Raw genomic sequence first — 18422 nt, forward strand, 5'->3', positions numbered from 1 at the left:
GAGTATGAGCATGATTGTCTGTCCCCAGGTCCTTGCAGGTCAGGAAAACACAGATGTGCTGCGCCAGTCCTGGCTGCCTCGCCAAAAATCACATTTCTGACTGTCTTTAGAGTCCAGGTCAGCCTGGGGACAAAGGTTCAGAGCTGAGGGGAGAGCAGATCCTACATCTGAGGCATTCTCAGCCCTATCACATGCAAACATATCAAGCCAGGGAACACCGGCAGTGTCCTTCAGATGGGAGATCCTCTTGAGGAGCACCAAGAGTCCTGTCAATACTCCTGCTGCCAAAGCAAGCACCTGCCAAGGTACCATCAAAACACAAAAATAAACCTAGTGGTCCTCAAGAAGGGTGGCCAGAGGTTTTGAGTACTCTTGTTATGTTGTGAGTGAGTGTAAAGCAGAAAAGGAGCAGGGCTAGGAATGGGAACAGAGCCACAGCACTAATGCAACTGCATTCCCAAGTGATACAGGAGGGCAACATACCCCTCTAAAGTCTGATATGAAAGACTTCCCATGATTAACTCAACTCTCTGCCAGAGCTTGCAGTGGAAACAACAAAGATTTCTGGAAGAAGCTGAGGAAGATTTTCCCTACTCTTGCTGGTCTAGAGATGATGGCACTTTACAAGACAAAGTCCTTTTCTGTGTCCCAAGGGGATGTGGCCCATCGCCTGTGGTGCAAGTCAGAACAATAAATGGCAGGTCCATCAAAGCAGTAACAGACCCATCCTCAGCACAGGGCAGTTCAGGTTAATAAAACCACAATGCCCTGAAGAGACAATGATAACAACTCATTTATTCACTCCAGCAAGGTCACTTGGGCAGCAACTCCCACCTGGAAAGGCCCTGACCCAGTGTGGCCCACGGGGGGTCACACCAAGCCCACCGTGCAGAGGATGCTTAGAGATGGAGTCAAAGGACAAGCAGCAATCCCTCCCCAGGACCCTGCACCAGCTTCCACCAAGCTGCTGTCAGAGATGCAGAGGCAAGGGCTGGCTCCCTGCTGTTTCCCAGCACTCCACTCCCTTTCCCAGAGATGTGTCAGCAGAGAGCTGGCCGGGAAGCCACCGCTGCGTCGTTACGTACCCGAACATGGCCACGAGCAGGTTCACAAGGAGGATGTTGGTGGAGAGCATGTAAATGCACACGAGGGGAATGGTGATCCACTCCGGGAAGCGGGGCTGGTTGTTGGCATCCAGCTCCACACACAAGGGCTTGGACTCGTTCCCAGAAAAAGTGCAGTGGTCAAAGTTGTAGGTGGTACCTCAGAGGGCGAGAGGGGAGAGCAAACAGTGAACTCCTCATTCTGCTGGGCCCAGCCCCAGGTCCTGCCCTCATCCCTGTGGCCTCCCCATCAGACTTGGAGGCAAGGGATCAGCACAGGGCTGGACAACCTCTAGAAGGACAGAGCCTTCCACCCTCCCAGAAGATAAATACCATCAATATCATCAGGGTACTGGCCAAACATGGCCAGGTAGGGCTCGTAGATGACCGACCGGAAGATCCACTCCCAGCGGTGCTCATTCTTCCTCAGGATGCCTTGCCTGGCCACACCAAAGGCCACCATCCACACAGCGAAGAGGAAGAGGAAGAAGAAGACATCTATCATCTGAAAAAGGACAACAGGCATCAGTGCCCCCCTGCAGGTCTGTTGCGAGCCACGTGTGGCTTTTTGCTCCCACCTTCACCAACGCACACGGTGATAACTGACCGCTCCCATGCGGGGAACTTCAACAGTGTTTATGCAACCATAAAAGCCAGGCATGCTCTGGAACACAGGATACCCCCCTGGCATCAGACAGGCTCCACAAAAGCCAGAACCACGTACAAGGACTGTGGCTGCAGCCCCTGCAGCCAGCTATGAGGTGAAAGCTTCTGGAAATGCCACTCTGGATGGCTTCCAACCAGCATTTACAGCCCAGACACTCTGGCCAATAGTTTCATGAATTTCTAGCACTGTATGAGAGGCTCCTCAGCACCCTCTTCCTCAGGTACTTGTGTGATGGATGCAGGGGAGGACCAAAATCCTTCTCTTGTACCATCTATCATCCCTGTCTTGTTAGGAGAACACTCATGTGAGCAACAGAAATACCACTGAAACGTTTGAGACATGGAAGACAAAAGCTACTAGGAAGCAATTTTCCTCTTCTGTTCTTCAGCCTGACCCTTATTCTTTCCCTTGGCACAGAAAAATGCCCTGCTCTTAATCAGCTCCCATTTAAATCTTAATTCATCCTGTTTAGCAGATTTAACTTGCTGCCATCATCAGAATGTGCTGATTTCACTCTTAAGGAAAGAGGGGAAAAAAAAAAGTGTCACATCATTTATTTAGACACTCTTGAATAGCTGCCAGAATCTTACCATCCTCTGCAGCATAATAATTTTGGGTCCTAGATTCCTGCTAACTGTGAAAATATGGATGAGCCTCAGGGTAAAAACTATGTAGTCCAAACAGAAAATGACTCTCCCAGAATACCAAGAGCTTTCATCAGAGTGAAGCCTGATGGAGACAGTAAAAGAAAACAAAGAGAAGCCTTGGGTGAATCATGCAGAAATCAGAAGAAAACACACTGAAACATTGAAATGGAGAGGGCAAAATGAGTAATTGGAAAGCAGAGCACAGCTATCCTGGGCCCCCACCCTCCCCCATCTAACGACAGGTGACAGAAATGGTTAATGCACACCTTGTTTACACCCTTTCCTCCTTACATGCATCATCCCTGCATTTTGTCTTACCCTTAAAGCTATTAACAGCAAAGGAATTTGTACCTGGAGCTACTGCCATGGCCCCCCACAAGCACCACACTGCACTGAGGCAACAAGGACCAAGTTACAGATGACTGAACAATTGCTTCGGACAATGTGTTTCCATCATTTCACTGCCATGGTTTTTAACTCACCCCATCATGTAAAACAGCTTCTGGCAGATAATGACACTGTTAGGCTGCTGTAGGGGCAATCACAATCCCCTTAAATACAACACAGAGCCCAGACGGTCATACTAAATAGTCAGTAACAGGAGCCAGAGAAAATCCTAAAGATCTCCTGACCTTTTTATAAGTCAACACTTGGCAATAACTTGGGGCCTTCAGAAAGGACAGGGAATTTCATGAACACATTGCTTCCCCAAAATTTCATTACAGGTTGTAGTCAAAACCCAGCAAGGAAGCAAAGCCATATCATGGACGCAAGAAAAGGTACGACTCACCTGAACACAATCCCTGCTATGAAGTAGAAGATTGCAAGGGTATCCATAACATTCCACAGGTCTGAGAAGTACTTGCTGCCGTTCATGTACCACTGGGAAGGGAAGAGAACAGAAAGTAACCCCCACACAGCACAGTTTCCTTGCCCAATTCACTTTTTGTCACATAACAGGTACACCAGCGTTCAGATGGCTTTCAATTTCCCCAAAAAGAGGGGTGTAATGTATCCAGCAATGGCACAAGTTACTGGTAACCTCTCTTCTGGGGTCTTGGTGTGACCCATGAAGCACTGTGGGGAAATAGAGGTCACAGTCTAAGGGTAGCTGATGTATCCTAGCTGCTCTTCCTTCACAGAGCTCATTCCCTAACCTGCCCCCGGCTACAGGCACATGCTTTGGATCCAAGATGCAGATTTAATTTATTCTTTTAATTACGCAGCTCCCATTTCTGAATTGCAAGCCTAGTGAGAATCTCTGCTCATTCCCTGATTGACTGGCACAGCAGCCTGGATCCAAAGCCTGTGCAAGAACCAACTTCTGGAGTCAATTCAGAGGTGACTTGTAAGAACAAGAAGCTTAATCAGGAGAAACCTCTGCCAGGCCTGGAGAAATAAACTGTGTCCCCAGCCATTATTATTTTTAATTTCAGTTTTCATTGGAATAATCAAAGCTGCAGGGAGTACTGCCCAGTGACTCTCTTAACTGGCATATCCAAGGAAGATAATTCTGCCCTTAGTATTTCTACAGGAAACAGAAATCAAGGGGAGTTTTCTCCTAGGTGCTGTCTCTGCCCAGTAGCTCCCTAAATCAAACACTCAGGGTTAAAGTGCACAGAGGTTGTGCCCAGATTCCTTCTCCACTGGAGAGAACAGGGCTTTCCTTCACACCCCACCAGTCTACCCACTCACCTGGCTGGAGGCTACCTCCATGTGGCTAAGGAGACAGCAGGGAAAAGGCCCCTCCGATTTCACTATGGCCACGACAGCTCTAAATGAGACTGAGAGCAGCTCCAGCTACTTACAACTCCCTGGGACCATCAGAGCTGAAATCAGGGCTGAGCCCATGGCTTACAGGTCAGAGATTGCCCCAGACCAAGGGCTGCTTTCTCCCCAAAACTGGTTATTCAACTGCAGCAGCTACAGTGGAACCCCAGGCACGCTACTCTTACTTAGCCTTGGATGTGAAAACAAAACATGAGATACCCCTCTCTTCTTTTTTCCTTTAAATATAAAGGACACAGATACAATTTTGATGCAGAGTTAAGACCAAGGCATATATGGTCTATCTCAGGGGATGCCAGGGAGGAAATTCCCTGAGAAGTTTAGAGGATTGGGACGCTGCTCTGCATTCTGCTCCGTTTCTCCTCCCCAGGACAACAGCTTTGCAGCCAGAACACTGGCTACAGAACTTTAAATCTTCAATGAAGTCTCTGTTTTAGCTGCCTCCACTGTCAAACTGGTAGAGTCTGGCCACCAGTTACTAATGGGAATTGCAGCAGCTCTATCTGCTCAGGGTAGTGAGAAAAAGGGACATTGTGAGCAAAATAAGGTTTCTATCCCTAAGGCTTTCCCCCAGGACTTTTGCTGGGTATACACAGGATGTGCAAGGACAGGTCCAGAGACACCAGAACCTAAATCAGCAGAAACAAACACTCCATTAGTGTTCTCATTGCAAAGAAATATTTTACTTTCCCCCCCATTTTCTTAGCAAGTAAAGTTGCCATAAACAGGGTTCCACCTTGACTATTAAAAGGGGAAAAGACCACAGGAACATCAGCAGCACAAACATCATCTGAGCTCACGTAAAAAACACTACTGCAGGGTGGGATGATCCCACAGATCACCCACAAACGCTTGTGAGGCGACTCAGGCCTTACAGGAGAGCCAGAAAGCAGCACTGCACCAAACCCACACACTCACTGCTCTTCTGACTCCCCCAGCATCCTCCCACTGCTCTGACCACAGCCTGGCAGAGACCAGCTTGCCCAAAACCCAACAGATTCCACGGGAAGTGAGGAGAAGATACCAGCTACGTGGCTGGCCATAAAGGCACTCCCACATGCTGTTCCCACTCCACAAGTAATCCAAAGCTGGTCCCTGAGCGGAAACTGTATAGATGATTAAAAGCTAACAGAAATGCATAAAGGTATGTGGCTTATCAGCAAAATAAAAAAATAAAGAGGGTGGGATGTAGAGAAGAGAGGCAGGAATGACCTAATCTAAAGGTATGCACCCAGACAAACGTGCTAAATCTGACCCTTTATTATCAACTGCTTTGGCAAGCCCAGCATTCCTGGGAAACAGCTGCACTGGCATCAGCTTATCCTCTTGGTGCACAGACACTGCAGCTACAGGGCCACAAGCAGGAATTAAACATCAGAGGAAAAAAATCCCTCGTTGAGCCCTGAGCTGCCTGAACATCTCTCCTAGGAAGCGGTTCCCCTGTCCCTGAGCACCACCCAGCACTGCCTTGGAGGGGAAAAACCACCCGGCTTTGGCTCTAACACTAAACTTTTTGGGGTTGCAAGCGCTGCCTACTTGTCTCACTTCATCACAAAGCAGAATGAAGACCAGCACGTAAAGGATGATCTCCAGGGCCGTGGGTTCCTTCTGGAAATCCATAAGCAACACGTAGGCGAAGAGCAACAGGAAAGCAATGTAGAAGATGACGTTCCAGGAGAAGACCACAAAGGGAGAAGTGAAGAAAGACACATAATACAAGAAGAGTTTCTTACTCTTCTCCACAGGCTTTTTCCTGAGGAATTAAAAGAGGGAAAAGGTCTCAAAGCATAGCTTTTATGCCTGGAAACATTTGTGTTCTTCAAGGTCAAAGTGAGAAAGGTGCAAAGTCCAGCTCAGGGTGTTACTTTAGAGGTAAGGACATCCCACATCCACTGCCCTCAGGCACTCTCCAGTGAACTGGTACATCTTCCAGCTTGGATAGGGCTTGGAGAGACCTGGGCTAGTGGAAGGTGTCCCTGCTCATGGCAGGGGCTGAAACAAGGTAAGCTTCAAGGTCTCTTCCAACCCAAACCGTCCTGTGATTCTATGATCTCAAATCCAAGATCAGAGTGAAACACTGTCAGAAGCTCGTTCAGCTTTTCACTACCTTTATTTAAGACTGACTGAACACTAGGACACGTCCCCCAGAGTGGCTGTGGAGTCTCCACCCTTGGAGATATCCAAAACTGGACACAGTCATGGGCAACCTGCTCCAGCTGATCCTGTTAACTGGATGATCACCCAGCCTGACTTACCCTAAGATTCTACAACTAACTGACTTCCTCTCCCTCTGAAAAAATTTCCCATTAATGAAAAACCAGTTATTACCTGAAGGAGATGAAACCACAGCCTATTAAAGGGAAAAAGAACAGGCACAGTATGATCTTCCAGTTCTTAGTGTCTCTTGAAATCTCTCCATACCACTGCTTAGAAAGGAAATTCTGCAAGGAAGAAGGAAACACCCTCATTTGTTCTAACAGCAACAAAATAACCTAGGAATGCTATTAGAGAACGTTTGATTTGGGAAAAATAAACCCTAAACTTTCAGATTTCAATCAAAATACTTGAGATTCCTGTTTCAACAACACAGAAAGCTTTCTGCATCAGTAACAGCATGCTGGCTCCTTAGTGCAGCCATCCTCCATCTACATGATGAGGAGTTTAAAATGAGGCTGAGCAGGACCTGCCCTGATTGATGAAACACTTATAAACCATTGCAATATATGCAATGCTCATCCATGCCAGCTGTTACACCCACACTGTGCACACCCAGAGCTGTGCCAGAGCAGAAATCACTTCAGGCAGCCTTTACTACCCAGCTCATTACGATTTATAGCCTGAAGTAAAGGTTTTTCCCTTATGATTTACATCTGTGGGTAAATCAGCCACACCCCCTGTTAGGTCACAAGAGGTACAGTACACCTTTTCTACACTGCCATTACCTGCACACCTGGCTGGGCAATAAACTGCTGGTCTTTGGCTTCCACGGCTAGCTCCAGACAGTTGCTCACTCCCCAGGCTTCACAGGAGTAAGTCAGCAGCTGCTCAGCCAGGTCTTCATCGTTGCTGTAGCACTCAGTGAACAGCTCTGGAAGAAAGAAGCAGCTCCACACTGAGCTCCAACTTCAATTTCCCACCAGCCCGGGTGCAAACATCTTCAGGGTAATATTTGTAACATCAAAGCATGCAGACACAAGAACGCTTCTCATGTTTTCAGCACTGCAGAACGACTGTGCATCACTTTACAACCCCACTGCACATCTTAAACTTCCATACAGAACTCATGTCTGGATGGAAACCAGAACACTAAATGGACACAGAGAGCACTTCGTTCTGCATGAAAAGATTGAGTAAAAAACATTAATTTCTCCTTAAATGACTCAGTAAATCTACTTATTTTGCCCTCTTTTCTTAAATTCCATCTGGCACTGACCTAATCAATTACAGTCAGTCCCATATTAACATCTGGGTTGGAAAAGTCCAAATCTGATGCCTTTTCACTGGGAAATGCACTGTTCACTCCTTAGTGACTTGCTATATCACCAGGCCTGAGGGATGTAGATAGCTTTTAAAAAGTCTATCTAAGCAGTTTTTGCTCTGTGGAGTAGGAGATACTCTCTGGAAACAAGCAAGATACTTCCAGTGTGGCCTTGTACTGCTCCTTATAAAGTCACAGAATCATTTAGGTTGGAAAAGACCTCTAAGGTCAAGTCCAACCATTAAGTCAGCACTGTTAGGTCCACCACCAAAACCATTCCTCAAGTGCCAAAAACCAAGGCCCACCCATGGGGATTTTCCAGACATGGCTAAATGAGGCCAGGACAGAACTGGTTTGGTCCCGTGGTGACATCACCTCAGTGAGAAGATTGGACTGGACACTTCCAGAAGCCCTTTCCAGCAGCACTCCTGTGGTTTCCTATTCAGCTGTTTCCAATTACCCTTTACCTGTCACCTGCTCTGACTTGGGGAGGTTTTCTGCACAGGCAAGACATAACCCCTGAAAAAGTCCCCAAGGTACCACTGTGTTGCATCTCCCTCCAAATTAAGACGCCACCATCCTGCACCACAGGATCTTGTCATCTTATTGTAAGTAAGGCCTATGATTTTGCTGTTCAAAACTTAGGAATCAATCTACTTTTTACATGCAACTTGTTCTCAATTCCCCAAAAGCACACCCACAAATCTGAAGGGTGGATTTTCCCAACCTGCATTTTACAAGTACTCAATATGGAAAGTTTCCCTTTTTCCATATTCTCCTTCCTGTTTGTTGGCACCCTTCTTCAGCCTTGCCAGTAGAGCTTTTCTTCAGCAGCTTTTCTTCCCCATGAAAGAAGTTCTCTACCCCAAAATAAACACCTCAGAACACCCATCTTTTGAAGCCAAGCTTTTAAGACAGGACACAAAATTACTACTGGGAACAAATGGTGTGGAAGAAATTTCCAAGCAGTAAAAACGCATGCTGACGTTAAAGAAAAATTTTATTTCATGTTACATATCTATAGTTTTTAATTCTCTGGTCTCTGGCCCTTCCTACTGAATTCCTAAAGGACTCACAGAGCAGGCACTTACCTACTGCTCTTGTCTCATACTCGTTAGCGAGTTCCTCAGACTCACCAGCAGCATTTATATCGTTCTTCACCTTGGCCATGCTTTTCAGGAGCTTACTGGCCCCCAGGGCTGCCAAAGTGCAGCCTCTGGTCTGTGGGGAGAGAGTGAAGTCATGCAAATCCCTCTGTGAAGGGAACATGATCAGAGAATCCTAAAATCACAATGATTTGGGTTGGAAAGGACTTTAAAGACCATCTCATCCCAACCCCCTGCCATGCAGGGACACCTTCCACTATACCAGGTGGAATCCTTTAAAAATTATTCTCCATTTTGCAGCTTCTCAGTTCCCAGTCCAGAATCATCTATTTGATTCTACAATCATTAAATGACTGTCTAATCCAAGTTAGAAATTGGATTTCAGTCAAACACTCGGAACCAGAACCATCCAACCAGTGTCATCCAGCAATCACCTCCTCTTGTGGGGCTGTGTTTGAAGTTGGATGTGGAGCCTTCAAACACCTACAAACCAAAGACACAGAACCCCACTGCACTGCCTGCAAGGAGGAATAAAGGAGAACTCAACTTACTTGCTCCCAAATGACTTTGGACAGCTCCTTCTTGTTCTGAAGAACTGACCAAATAAACAGAGCTTGCAACGGGTGCCTTGTGATAGGACACTCCTCCTGAAAAAGAGAGCAGGAACTCAGACCTAAGCTCACCAAATGTTTTCCAACTGGAACAAATCTGAGCCTGGACTCTCCTGCTTTCGTATTTTCTTCCTTTCACAGCCACCCCACCAACCCCTTCTCTCAGCTCTCTGCCAGTTGTCACACACTACCGTGAGTGAAGTTATATTTGATATTTATACGAAAGGTTTGCATCTGACAAGGAAGAATCAGCCTCCCTGTTTCTCCTGAAGCTGGCATTAAAGGATATTTGGGTCAAAGGCATTTCCTGCTTTAACCACTGCAGTCCAGATCACCTCACTGACAGCAGGATCAAATTGCTCAGCACTCACTGCAAGCTGTATCTCCATCTCATCCTTGCTGTTTTTGTAGTCTCTCTTGAGACCTCTCCGGAAGTCCTCCACCATCTTCCACACGAAGGTGAGGAGGGCATCGTTGTAGGAGTTCTTGGCAATCTGCAGGTTCTTGAACACCAGGCTGCTGAAGTTGTTGGTGTACAGCTCCCTCAGGACCTCTGTGGTGAGGAACTTCCGCAGATTCAAGCCGTTTTCCAGGAAGAGTCGGACAAATTTGGGCCTGTCTTTCACCAAGGCTGTGAACATCACATCCTGTAGGTCAGCAGACTAGGAAGAAATGGAAAAGTGTTAGGAAGCACCTAATTTTACCTAAGGCCTGACACATGGTACCTGTCACACTTTCATCAGAATCAGGTTTTTTCTGCAAGCAATTGCCTTTGCTAGACGGCCCAGAGCATTTTTGGCATGGGCAGATCACCTTTGCAACCAGTGATCCTAGAATAGATCATCATGGAACAATGAATCATGGCTTCATGGAGTAACCCGAGGTAGGAAAGGACCCACAAGGATCATGGAGCCCAACTCCTGGCCCTGCACAGACACCCCAACAACCCCAGCCTGGGCACCCCTGAGAGAGTTGGCCCAGTGCTCCTTGGGCTCTGGCAGCCTCGAGGCCGTGCCCATTCCCTGGGGAGCCTGGGCAGTGCCCAGCACCCTCTGGGGGAAGAGCCCTTCCCTGATACCCAACCTAACCCTGCCCTGACACAGCTCCAGCCGTTCCCTGGGGCGCTGTCCCTGGCCACAGCAGAGACAAGAGGAGGAAGCAGCAGCTCCCAATGAGGAATGACCTGCTCTTCTCCAGGTTGAATGGAATGTGACAGGAGGAACAGACACTCTCTTACAGAGCCTGAGGTGCTGAGACAGTGGTTCCTGCTGGGATGTGTCCCTCCCCACAGCTCCCTGCACTCACACAGAAGGGGGCTGTACCTCCCAGTTTCGGTCATTGGTGAAGATCTCATCGCTGGCCAGGTCCAGCTGGTTCCACTCCAGCAGCAGCTTCAGCTGCCCATTCCAGTTATCCCTGTCATGCTCATTGGTGCTGAAAGCTGCAGAGGAGGAACAACCTCTGGTAAAGACCAGACACATTTATCATCTCTGCCTCTCACACTACCAGGGCAAGACTCCTTCTAAGTGTCTTTCCCCAAACTCATGCACATCCTCCTGACTGGGGGTTGGAGGATGCTGGAGGCTCAGGGACATATTTATGGTCCAAGACAGGCCACAAAGGAGCTGCTAAGAGCACCTCATAACCAAGATCAGCACAGTGCTTCCTCCAGGCTCCTCAGTGTCCTGCACCCTCTACACTGAGGAGATTCTGCAGGATTCCCATTGGGGCCCTACCAGCATCCCCAAGGCTCTCAAAAATGCCTTCCCAATCATGTGGTTTGGATCTTGCCCACACTGAGGGATCCCATACTGCTGCTGTAGCCTGCCCACGCCCCTTCAGAGAAAGACAAGCTCCACACTGTGGCAGGAGCTTACCTCTAGAGAGACAGCACTACTCTAAGGAAAGCTGTTCTAGAAAACAAACAGCCATCCTTTTTCTACTTACTCTTAAATCCCCAAACGAACCCAGAAAAACAATTACTTGCCTTTGTACAGGGCAAAGGAAATGGCGTTGCTCACAATTTCATCTCCTGCTTCTTCTATTTTGATCACTGTCAGTAAATGAGGGCTCTCAAGGACTTCTTTGATCTACAAAAAGGAAAAGTTCCATTTCAAAGCAATCAAGGCTGTTTAGCAGCACTTCTCCTAGAGCCTTTTAAAAAGAAATTTGCCACCACATCGTAGCAAAGCTGCTTCTCATCAGTCCTGGTTTTTAACAAATTTAAACAAGCCCAAATAGAAGCAGATAATGAGCTTGATTTTAAAGTCACCAAAGGACAATATTAATTATCCTCTGAACATACAGCAAATAACTGTGATTCCCCTATGTAGATCATCATTAACAAAAAGATATAATCTCAGTAATTAGAAGCTACTCCTAAAGTAGAAAAGATTGTGACAGCATAAGTCTCAACTTATGCCATGCAGTTTGTTAGAGAACAGTCTCTGTCTCCTTGTGCTTTATCAAAAATAGAGCTAATTCCTCACATTATGAAGTTTGATAAAGTTAGTTTCATTGTAGCACATAGAAGACAAATAATCTTAGCCATTTCTGATGCAGGAGGGAGGTATACTCCAAAGCATGGCCAGACAGGGAACACTGCCTTCAGCAACTCCACACAGAAAAGATCCTTCTGGAACCTTCTTGGCTTTCCTGTGACCAGCCATGGGCTGACTTGATTGCAGCCCCCACCCCCCACCGCTTTTGTTCCAATCCCTGTAGATTCAGAATTTCCCTTCTTTCAATCTGCACAGGTCTAACATGGCAAGGGGCCCTGCACACCCCGTAGGTATCACCAGATAGCAACAGCCCTGACTTGGAAGTCACCAGCTGCTCCCTCCCCACCCTCCTCCCACTTTCAGCTCCCACAGCACCCCACACTCACCCACTTGATCCAGCTCTCAGTCTCCTCTTCTGAGAGCCTGGAAATGGTGCGAGGCAGGAACCTGAGGAGGCTCTCCTTGACACAGGATGAGGCAAGAGTGCCTTCTGCCTCCATCAGGCTCGCAATGACATCAGCAATGCGGCCAGAGCCCTCCACCACCACACAGGGAATCTTGCTCTTGATGGCCACGTTGATGGACTAGGGAGGCAGAGAGGGAGAGCACATCACTTGAAGCATGACTGTTATTAGAGCCTGTTACTGAGTAAGGAAGCCTAGAGAACAACAGAAACCCAGGGTCCACAACAAGGAGTTTTATTATTATCCACTGATCCATTACCAGTGACAACCCTTTAAAGCATCATCCACCTAGTGAGAGAGGGCTGTGGAGAGCCCCACAGAGACTGGGGGTCAGAAATCACCATATGCCAAATTTTCATGGAATCACAGAACAGCTTGTGTCGGGAGGGACCTTGAAGCTCATCCTGTCCCACCCCCTGCCACGGGCAGGGACACCTTCCACCGGACCAGGCTGCTCAGTGTTAGAGTGGATCAGCAGATCAGGACAACAGCCAAGTGGAAATGGCATTCGGGTCACACAGCAGTGCTACAGTCACTGCTGGTTTATGGCACAGCACTGCTCAGCCAAGACCAAAGGCTCTGGATTTATTTGCTGGAGGCAGAAGCAGCAGTATTTTACAGAGAGATCACTTCTGTAGCATCACAAGAACATCAAACTTGGTTACTGAAAGCCTCCAAGTATCCATTTACATCATTTCTCACACAGCAACATTGTACACGGATTAACAGCAAGACAAAAAGTCACTGAAATCATGCTGGAAGGACCATTAGCCCTCCTGGTGCAAAGACCACAACAGGAAACGCTGATCTCATTTGCATCACTATACTGAGAACAGAGTCACAGGAACATAAAGTGCCAGCAAATTGTACAAAGGGAGTTGATGCAAGTTATCATCAAGAACATCTCTTAGTTAAGAGAGTTTCTGGAGAACAAACAAAAAAAAAATCAACTTGGAGTCATCAAAACCGTGTGCACATTCCTTCTGTCAGCTGGAGAGCAGGTCTGTGACAAAAGGAGGTTTTTCTTATCAGCTAGATGAAAGTGGTCTTCTAAAGAAGGGTTCAGCTAAAGTGCATGTTTTACACCACAGGGAATTTAAAACAGAAGCTTGGCACAGTTTTACTTCTCCTCTGCTAAAGCTGATTCTTGTCATCACGCACCACTCACAGAGGCTGAGAAAGAGGGAGCCTTTCCTGGCCAGCACTGCTCCGACCAAGGCATGGCAAGGACAGACGTGCACAGCATGGAGTCTGCTGTGTCATTTGGGCTGGTCAGAGACTCAATTTACTCCTTGCAAAAATGGCTTCACTTACAAAGGAGCAAGAGGGCAGGCACGAATATCTCAGTGCACTTACAACACTGAGAAATAAAAACTCAGCACAAAACAGCCTTAAGTTGCACCAGGGAAGGTTTAGGTTGGAGATCACTTAAAATTCTCCACAGAAAGGGTTGCCAAGGACTGGAACAAGATGCTTAAGGAAGTCACCATCCCTGAAGTGTTCAAAAAAACGTGTGGACGTAGCACCTGAGGACATGGTTCAGTGGTGAACATGATGATGGTGCTACACTGACTATGGGACCTTGTGATCTTATAAGTCTTTTCCAACCTCAGTGTTAACTGTGATGCTACAAAATAGCCAAGAGAGCAGCATGAACCCTTAATTGAACCATCATCCAGGTACTTCCCAGAGGAACCTCTTGCCAGCAATTATGCATTTGATTTAACAAGGCTTTTACTTATTCTGATTAGGCGGCCACTAAACCTGTGTTATGTATCACTGCTTAACAGTGGGTTTGAGGTCTCTCCAAAAAATGTGTAATCCTAAGTCTGCCCAGCTACAGCACTTGGCAGGAGTCAGCTCCTTCAGTGCTGGCCAAATCCTTTCTTTCTCAAACGTCAGCAATTTGGAGCTAAAAGGAGATGGACATAGTCAACACAGCCCTCTGAGCACAGCTTTATCCAAAAGCTGAATGGATGCTTCATTTCATCTCAGGATCTCTGGTTAACACTGCACCTGTATTCACCTACAATTTACCTACAGGCAAAGATAAAATTTGTCACACAAACGGAACAAAACTCCCAGGAAACGCCCAGGGAGCTGGGATAATGATCTGGAATTTCACACAGTGGTTCAGACCCACTGATTAACACTAGCAATGAAGTGGTAGCAGAGACCCTGCTTTGAATTCACATTGTTCATCCTCCTGACAAGCAAAACAGTTTGATTAACCTTGACAGGAACAGCACAGCTCCGGCCAGAACAGGAAATACCAAGGTAACATCCACAAACAAAATAAGCATGAATATCATGCTGTTTTCAACTTTATTTTTGCTGCATCCTATGCTCTTGCAAAATCCAGCCCCTTCCCCAGGCCTTTAGTACAGGCTAAAATAAATCAGCTCTTCCTTGAGTTGGTCAGAGCTCGTCCTCACTGTTACTGTTCCCTCCTCACCACAGCCTGACTCCACATCCCCTCAACTTTGAAATCCCTGGAGTGAGGTCCCTTTGCTCCCTCAGGCCACTCATCTTCACTCTGGCAAGGTGGATGGAGAAGCAGCAACCCTGGTTTTTAACACTGAGACAGATTTAGAAGCCATCTCCCTTTCCCCCTTCCCTAAGTGTCCCTTAGACATCCTGTTTCAAGAAACCTCTTTGTTCTGCTCATCCTCCTCCTACCTGTCATCTGTTTGAAGATGATGCCTGCTCCTTCCCCAAATAGGCTTGGAAGGGTCAGAGTCAGCAGAGCCCTCCTGCCCTGCTCAGCTGCCAACATTTCAACTAGGTCCACATCTAAACTAGATTTAAAATGGGGCCTTTCAGTACTTAAAGAGACCAGGAGAGCAGCCTTTCACACGGGCAGACAGTGATGGGCAAAGAGGGGAGGGTTTTAAATCACAAGAGGAGAGATCTGTATTCACATTAGGAAGAAATGATTGACTATGAGGGTGGGCAGGCCCTGGCACAGGGTGCCCAGAGCAGCTGGGGCTGCCCCTGGATCCCTGGCAGTGCCCAAGGCCAGGTTGGACAGGGCTTGGAGCAGCCTGGGATGGTGGAAGGTGCCCCTGCCTGTGGCAGGGGTGGAACTGGGTGGTCTTCAAGGTCCCTTAACGTTCTGGGATGTGGAAGAACTAAGACAGCTGAACTGTCCTAGCCAACAGTTTTCCAGGATGTCAGCCCAAGGCAGAAATTTTGCACAGTAATTTTAACTGAAACAAACTTCATCAGCTTAAATTGCAAATAAGGTCCTTGTGTACCAAGTGCTGGTCAAGCTTCAGTAAATAACAGCACTGTCAACTTCATGAAGTTTCTTGTTGAGTAATCAGCCTTCAGTATTAGAGCAATGTCCCTACACTCATTCCTGGAAATAAATAAAAGAAACGGACTTACTTTCAAAGTCTCTTTCCCTCCACCTTGGGCAAAACACACAATTGGGATCTTCCCACCGTAATTAGATTCTGTGAAATATGAAAAAAAAAAAACAAAAAAACAAAAAAAAAACCACAGAAGGAAGAAGATTAAATCAATTAATGCAGTTTGAACAACTTATTTTTCCTGAGTACAATGAAGGAATTTCCAAGCCATTCATGCAGATACTACTTTGCTGGGTTTTTTGCCAGAGTTACTAATAGCTGTTTTTAATGAAAACTCAATTTTGCTCAACATTTTGCACAGCTGACTTCAGACAGCCTTCTCCAACAGAAGCTTTTCCCTTCTAGAAATCCTAATTTTTGCTATCTATAAAGTCCTTACAGTGTAATTCTATTGCATTTATCCACTGCTTTGACCATTTGAAGTCTCAGCAAAAAGTTCTTATCACAATTTCAAGACATAGAACCTCTGAGCTCACACTTTCAATTGTAAAAGAAAGGTAAGAATTCTGTAATTCTAGAAGCTAGTGTTTCAGAGACATTCCAAAAAAACCCCTAGCACAAACAACACCACCCCCTAAAGCTTTTTAAGAATTTCCTGCTAAGGCCTTTAAATTTGGTTTGTTTGGGTTTTTTTTCTTTCACTTTGGTAAAGAAGTAGGAGAAAGAGAAATTATTTAGCAGCAGGTTGGCAGACGGTTCAGTCACCCTCATAAATACTTTGGGAAAAGCCTAAATTCAGCTCCTGCATAGTTGTGCTTCAGCTACCTGGAATGCAGGGCCAGGTGGGATGTATATATAGAAGGGTCAGCTTCCAAGAAGAAGGGAGGGAAGGGCTGTGTGACTGAAGAGAAGCATTTGCTGGGACACAAAGGATGTACAGAAAGGAAGACGAGGGGAGGTGTTGCTCCTGAAAGAGCTCCAGCTGCAATGCAGTAAACACACAGACCCCCTCCAGCTCAGCAGCCACAGGATGCTGCATCTACTTTTTTATTCCAAGAAAATCTGTGTGCATCAGCCCCAAAGCATGCAGAGACAGGAGGAGGAGGATACCTGGGATAACCCGCTCCGAGATGTACTTCTCCAGCTGGGTGCGCACTTTGGCCTCTATCGTGGGGTGCCCGTGGGTGCCGTTATCAACCAGCAGGAGATGGGTGTGGTTGTTATCCAGGCAGTACAGGGGGTCTCTCTTCAGGTCATCCATGATGTAGTGGGCCAAGTAGTTCCCCTAGGAGCACGAGCACAGCCTTGGACAGAGATTCAAGGACACACCCACATCATTTACGTGGTGAGACCATTTTTTAGACAGATTCTATCATGTTTAGGGGACAAGAGACAAGGGGAGCTACCCCAGTGTGTCTGACAGGTAGGATAGCAGTATCAATGAAGATCCTCCACAGCAGCAGCAGCAGGTACAACGTGTCTTAGCTCATGGGAATCCCTACTGTGGGGGAGTGTGTGGGGATTTCAGAGCTAGAACAACCATGGGAGCAGTGGTTATTCCCTAAAGTAATGCCAGACACAGGTTCAGGGCAGCTGAACTCCCACACAGACGCACCAAAATCTGGCACAGCTGAAATCCTCCTCACCAGGCCTGATGTGTGACTACCTTGGGTGTGAGAACATTTTACTTTCCTCCTGTTCTGGGAAGAGCTCCTGACGTTTTGAGGCCGAGCCTCCTCTTTCTTTCCCCGCCAACTCATCCACATGGCACTTGAAGACATGGTTTAATGGTGAACGTGGTGGTAGTGCTGGGCTGACAGCTGGACTTGATGATCTCAGAGGCCCAAGTTTTTCAGCCTTACCGTTAACCCCATTAACGTTCTCCCAACCTTAACGATCCCGTGATCCTTACGTCACTGTCGGCCGTGCGGACGAGCGTTTCCCGGTTGGAGATCATGCCCCAGGCCGCGATGCCGATGGCCACCACGTTCTCCTCGGAGCTGCGACTGATGGTGTTGTCTCTGACCACCTCCCCAATGTACTTCATCAGCCCGTAGTGCGTGCCCCCGGTGAAAATCCAGGCTCCTGGAACAACACCCAATCACCTGGGGGAACACAGCCAAACACCCACCCTGCCAAGGCTCTGAACACATAACCCACACCCCTTTTGTGACCTTGGAAGAGGAGTTTATTCTTCAATTAAACACAAAGAGATGCTACACAACTCACCTTATGTTACACCACGTGCATCCCCTGACTAACTCTCAATCCCATCAATTCCAAACCATTCATGCCACACATGTCCTAAGTGCAGCAGTTGAGCAGAAGCAAACTGACCACTCTGCTTCCTCACTGACCCTTTGAGCTGCTACCTCTGCACCCCTGTTCTGCAGCAATAAAGAAACAGAGGCACAGAAGCAGCTGTTTACCCTTGGACTGGGCGATGTAGATCAGCCTGCTGAATATCTTGCGCATGCGGGGCTTGAGCGCGAAGTTCTTGGCGCCGCCGGTGACGGAGATGACGAGGTTTGGGGTTTTCAGGTGCCAGTGCTGGGTCATGAGATCGTAGAGCGTTTCTGAGTCTGTGTCACACGACAGGCGGATGTACTTGGGGGAGAGAAAACGGGAGAACAAATACAGCAGGAGATAAATGGAGGTGGCTGGGAACAACGCAGGGATTGCATTTTCTTCTCTGCTGCACACCCTCCTTTCAAGAGCCAGCAGGTAAAAGGCAAGGTGATGA

The 18422-nt window shown here is 47.3% G+C and overlaps 2 protein-coding genes across 13 annotated transcripts in view; both read right to left on the reverse strand.

Moving 5' to 3' along the window:
* LOC116446882 overlaps nucleotides 1-18422 on the reverse strand; it is a 781927-nt gene that overhangs the window by 16882 nt on the left and 746623 nt on the right. The gene's annotated exons all lie outside the window — the stretch shown is intronic.
* TRPM8 (transient receptor potential cation channel subfamily M member 8) overlaps nucleotides 1-18422 on the reverse strand; it is an 86902-nt gene that overhangs the window by 8502 nt on the left and 59978 nt on the right. For 8 of the 12 annotated variants that reach the window (XR_004241419.1, XM_032115315.1, XM_032115314.1 and 5 more), the window contains 17 exons: nucleotides 18109-18286; nucleotides 17592-17764; nucleotides 16790-16964; nucleotides 15756-15823; nucleotides 12288-12485; nucleotides 11388-11490; nucleotides 10723-10841; nucleotides 9772-10062; nucleotides 9341-9436; nucleotides 8775-8937; nucleotides 7148-7293; nucleotides 6534-6646; nucleotides 5742-5958; nucleotides 3208-3299; nucleotides 2361-2499; nucleotides 1437-1608; nucleotides 1086-1263 (listed from right to left, as the gene is read on the reverse strand). Coding sequence is in view for 11 of the 12 variants with exons in the window: in XM_032115315.1 (XP_031971206.1) it covers nucleotides 1086-1263; nucleotides 1437-1608; nucleotides 2361-2499; nucleotides 3208-3299; nucleotides 5742-5958; nucleotides 6534-6646; nucleotides 7148-7293; nucleotides 8775-8937; nucleotides 9341-9436; nucleotides 9772-10062; nucleotides 10723-10841; nucleotides 11388-11490; nucleotides 12288-12485; nucleotides 15756-15823; nucleotides 16790-16964; nucleotides 17592-17764; nucleotides 18109-18286 (2621 nt within the window). In the remaining variant the exon portion in view is untranslated. The remainder of the gene's footprint in view (nucleotides 1-1085; nucleotides 1264-1436; nucleotides 1609-2360; nucleotides 2500-3207; nucleotides 3300-5741; nucleotides 5959-6533; nucleotides 6647-7147; nucleotides 7294-8774; nucleotides 8938-9340; nucleotides 9437-9771; nucleotides 10063-10722; nucleotides 10842-11387; nucleotides 11491-12287; nucleotides 12486-15755; nucleotides 15824-16789; nucleotides 16965-17591; nucleotides 17765-18108; nucleotides 18287-18422) is intronic. The other 4 variants (XM_032115319.1, XM_032115320.1, XM_032115321.1 and 1 more) reach the window with 2 other exon arrangements.

This window comes from Corvus moneduloides, chromosome 7, assembly GCF_009650955.1.
Source record: "Corvus moneduloides isolate bCorMon1 chromosome 7, bCorMon1.pri, whole genome shotgun sequence".
NCBI classification, from domain to species: Eukaryota; Metazoa; Chordata; class Aves; order Passeriformes; family Corvidae; genus Corvus; species Corvus moneduloides.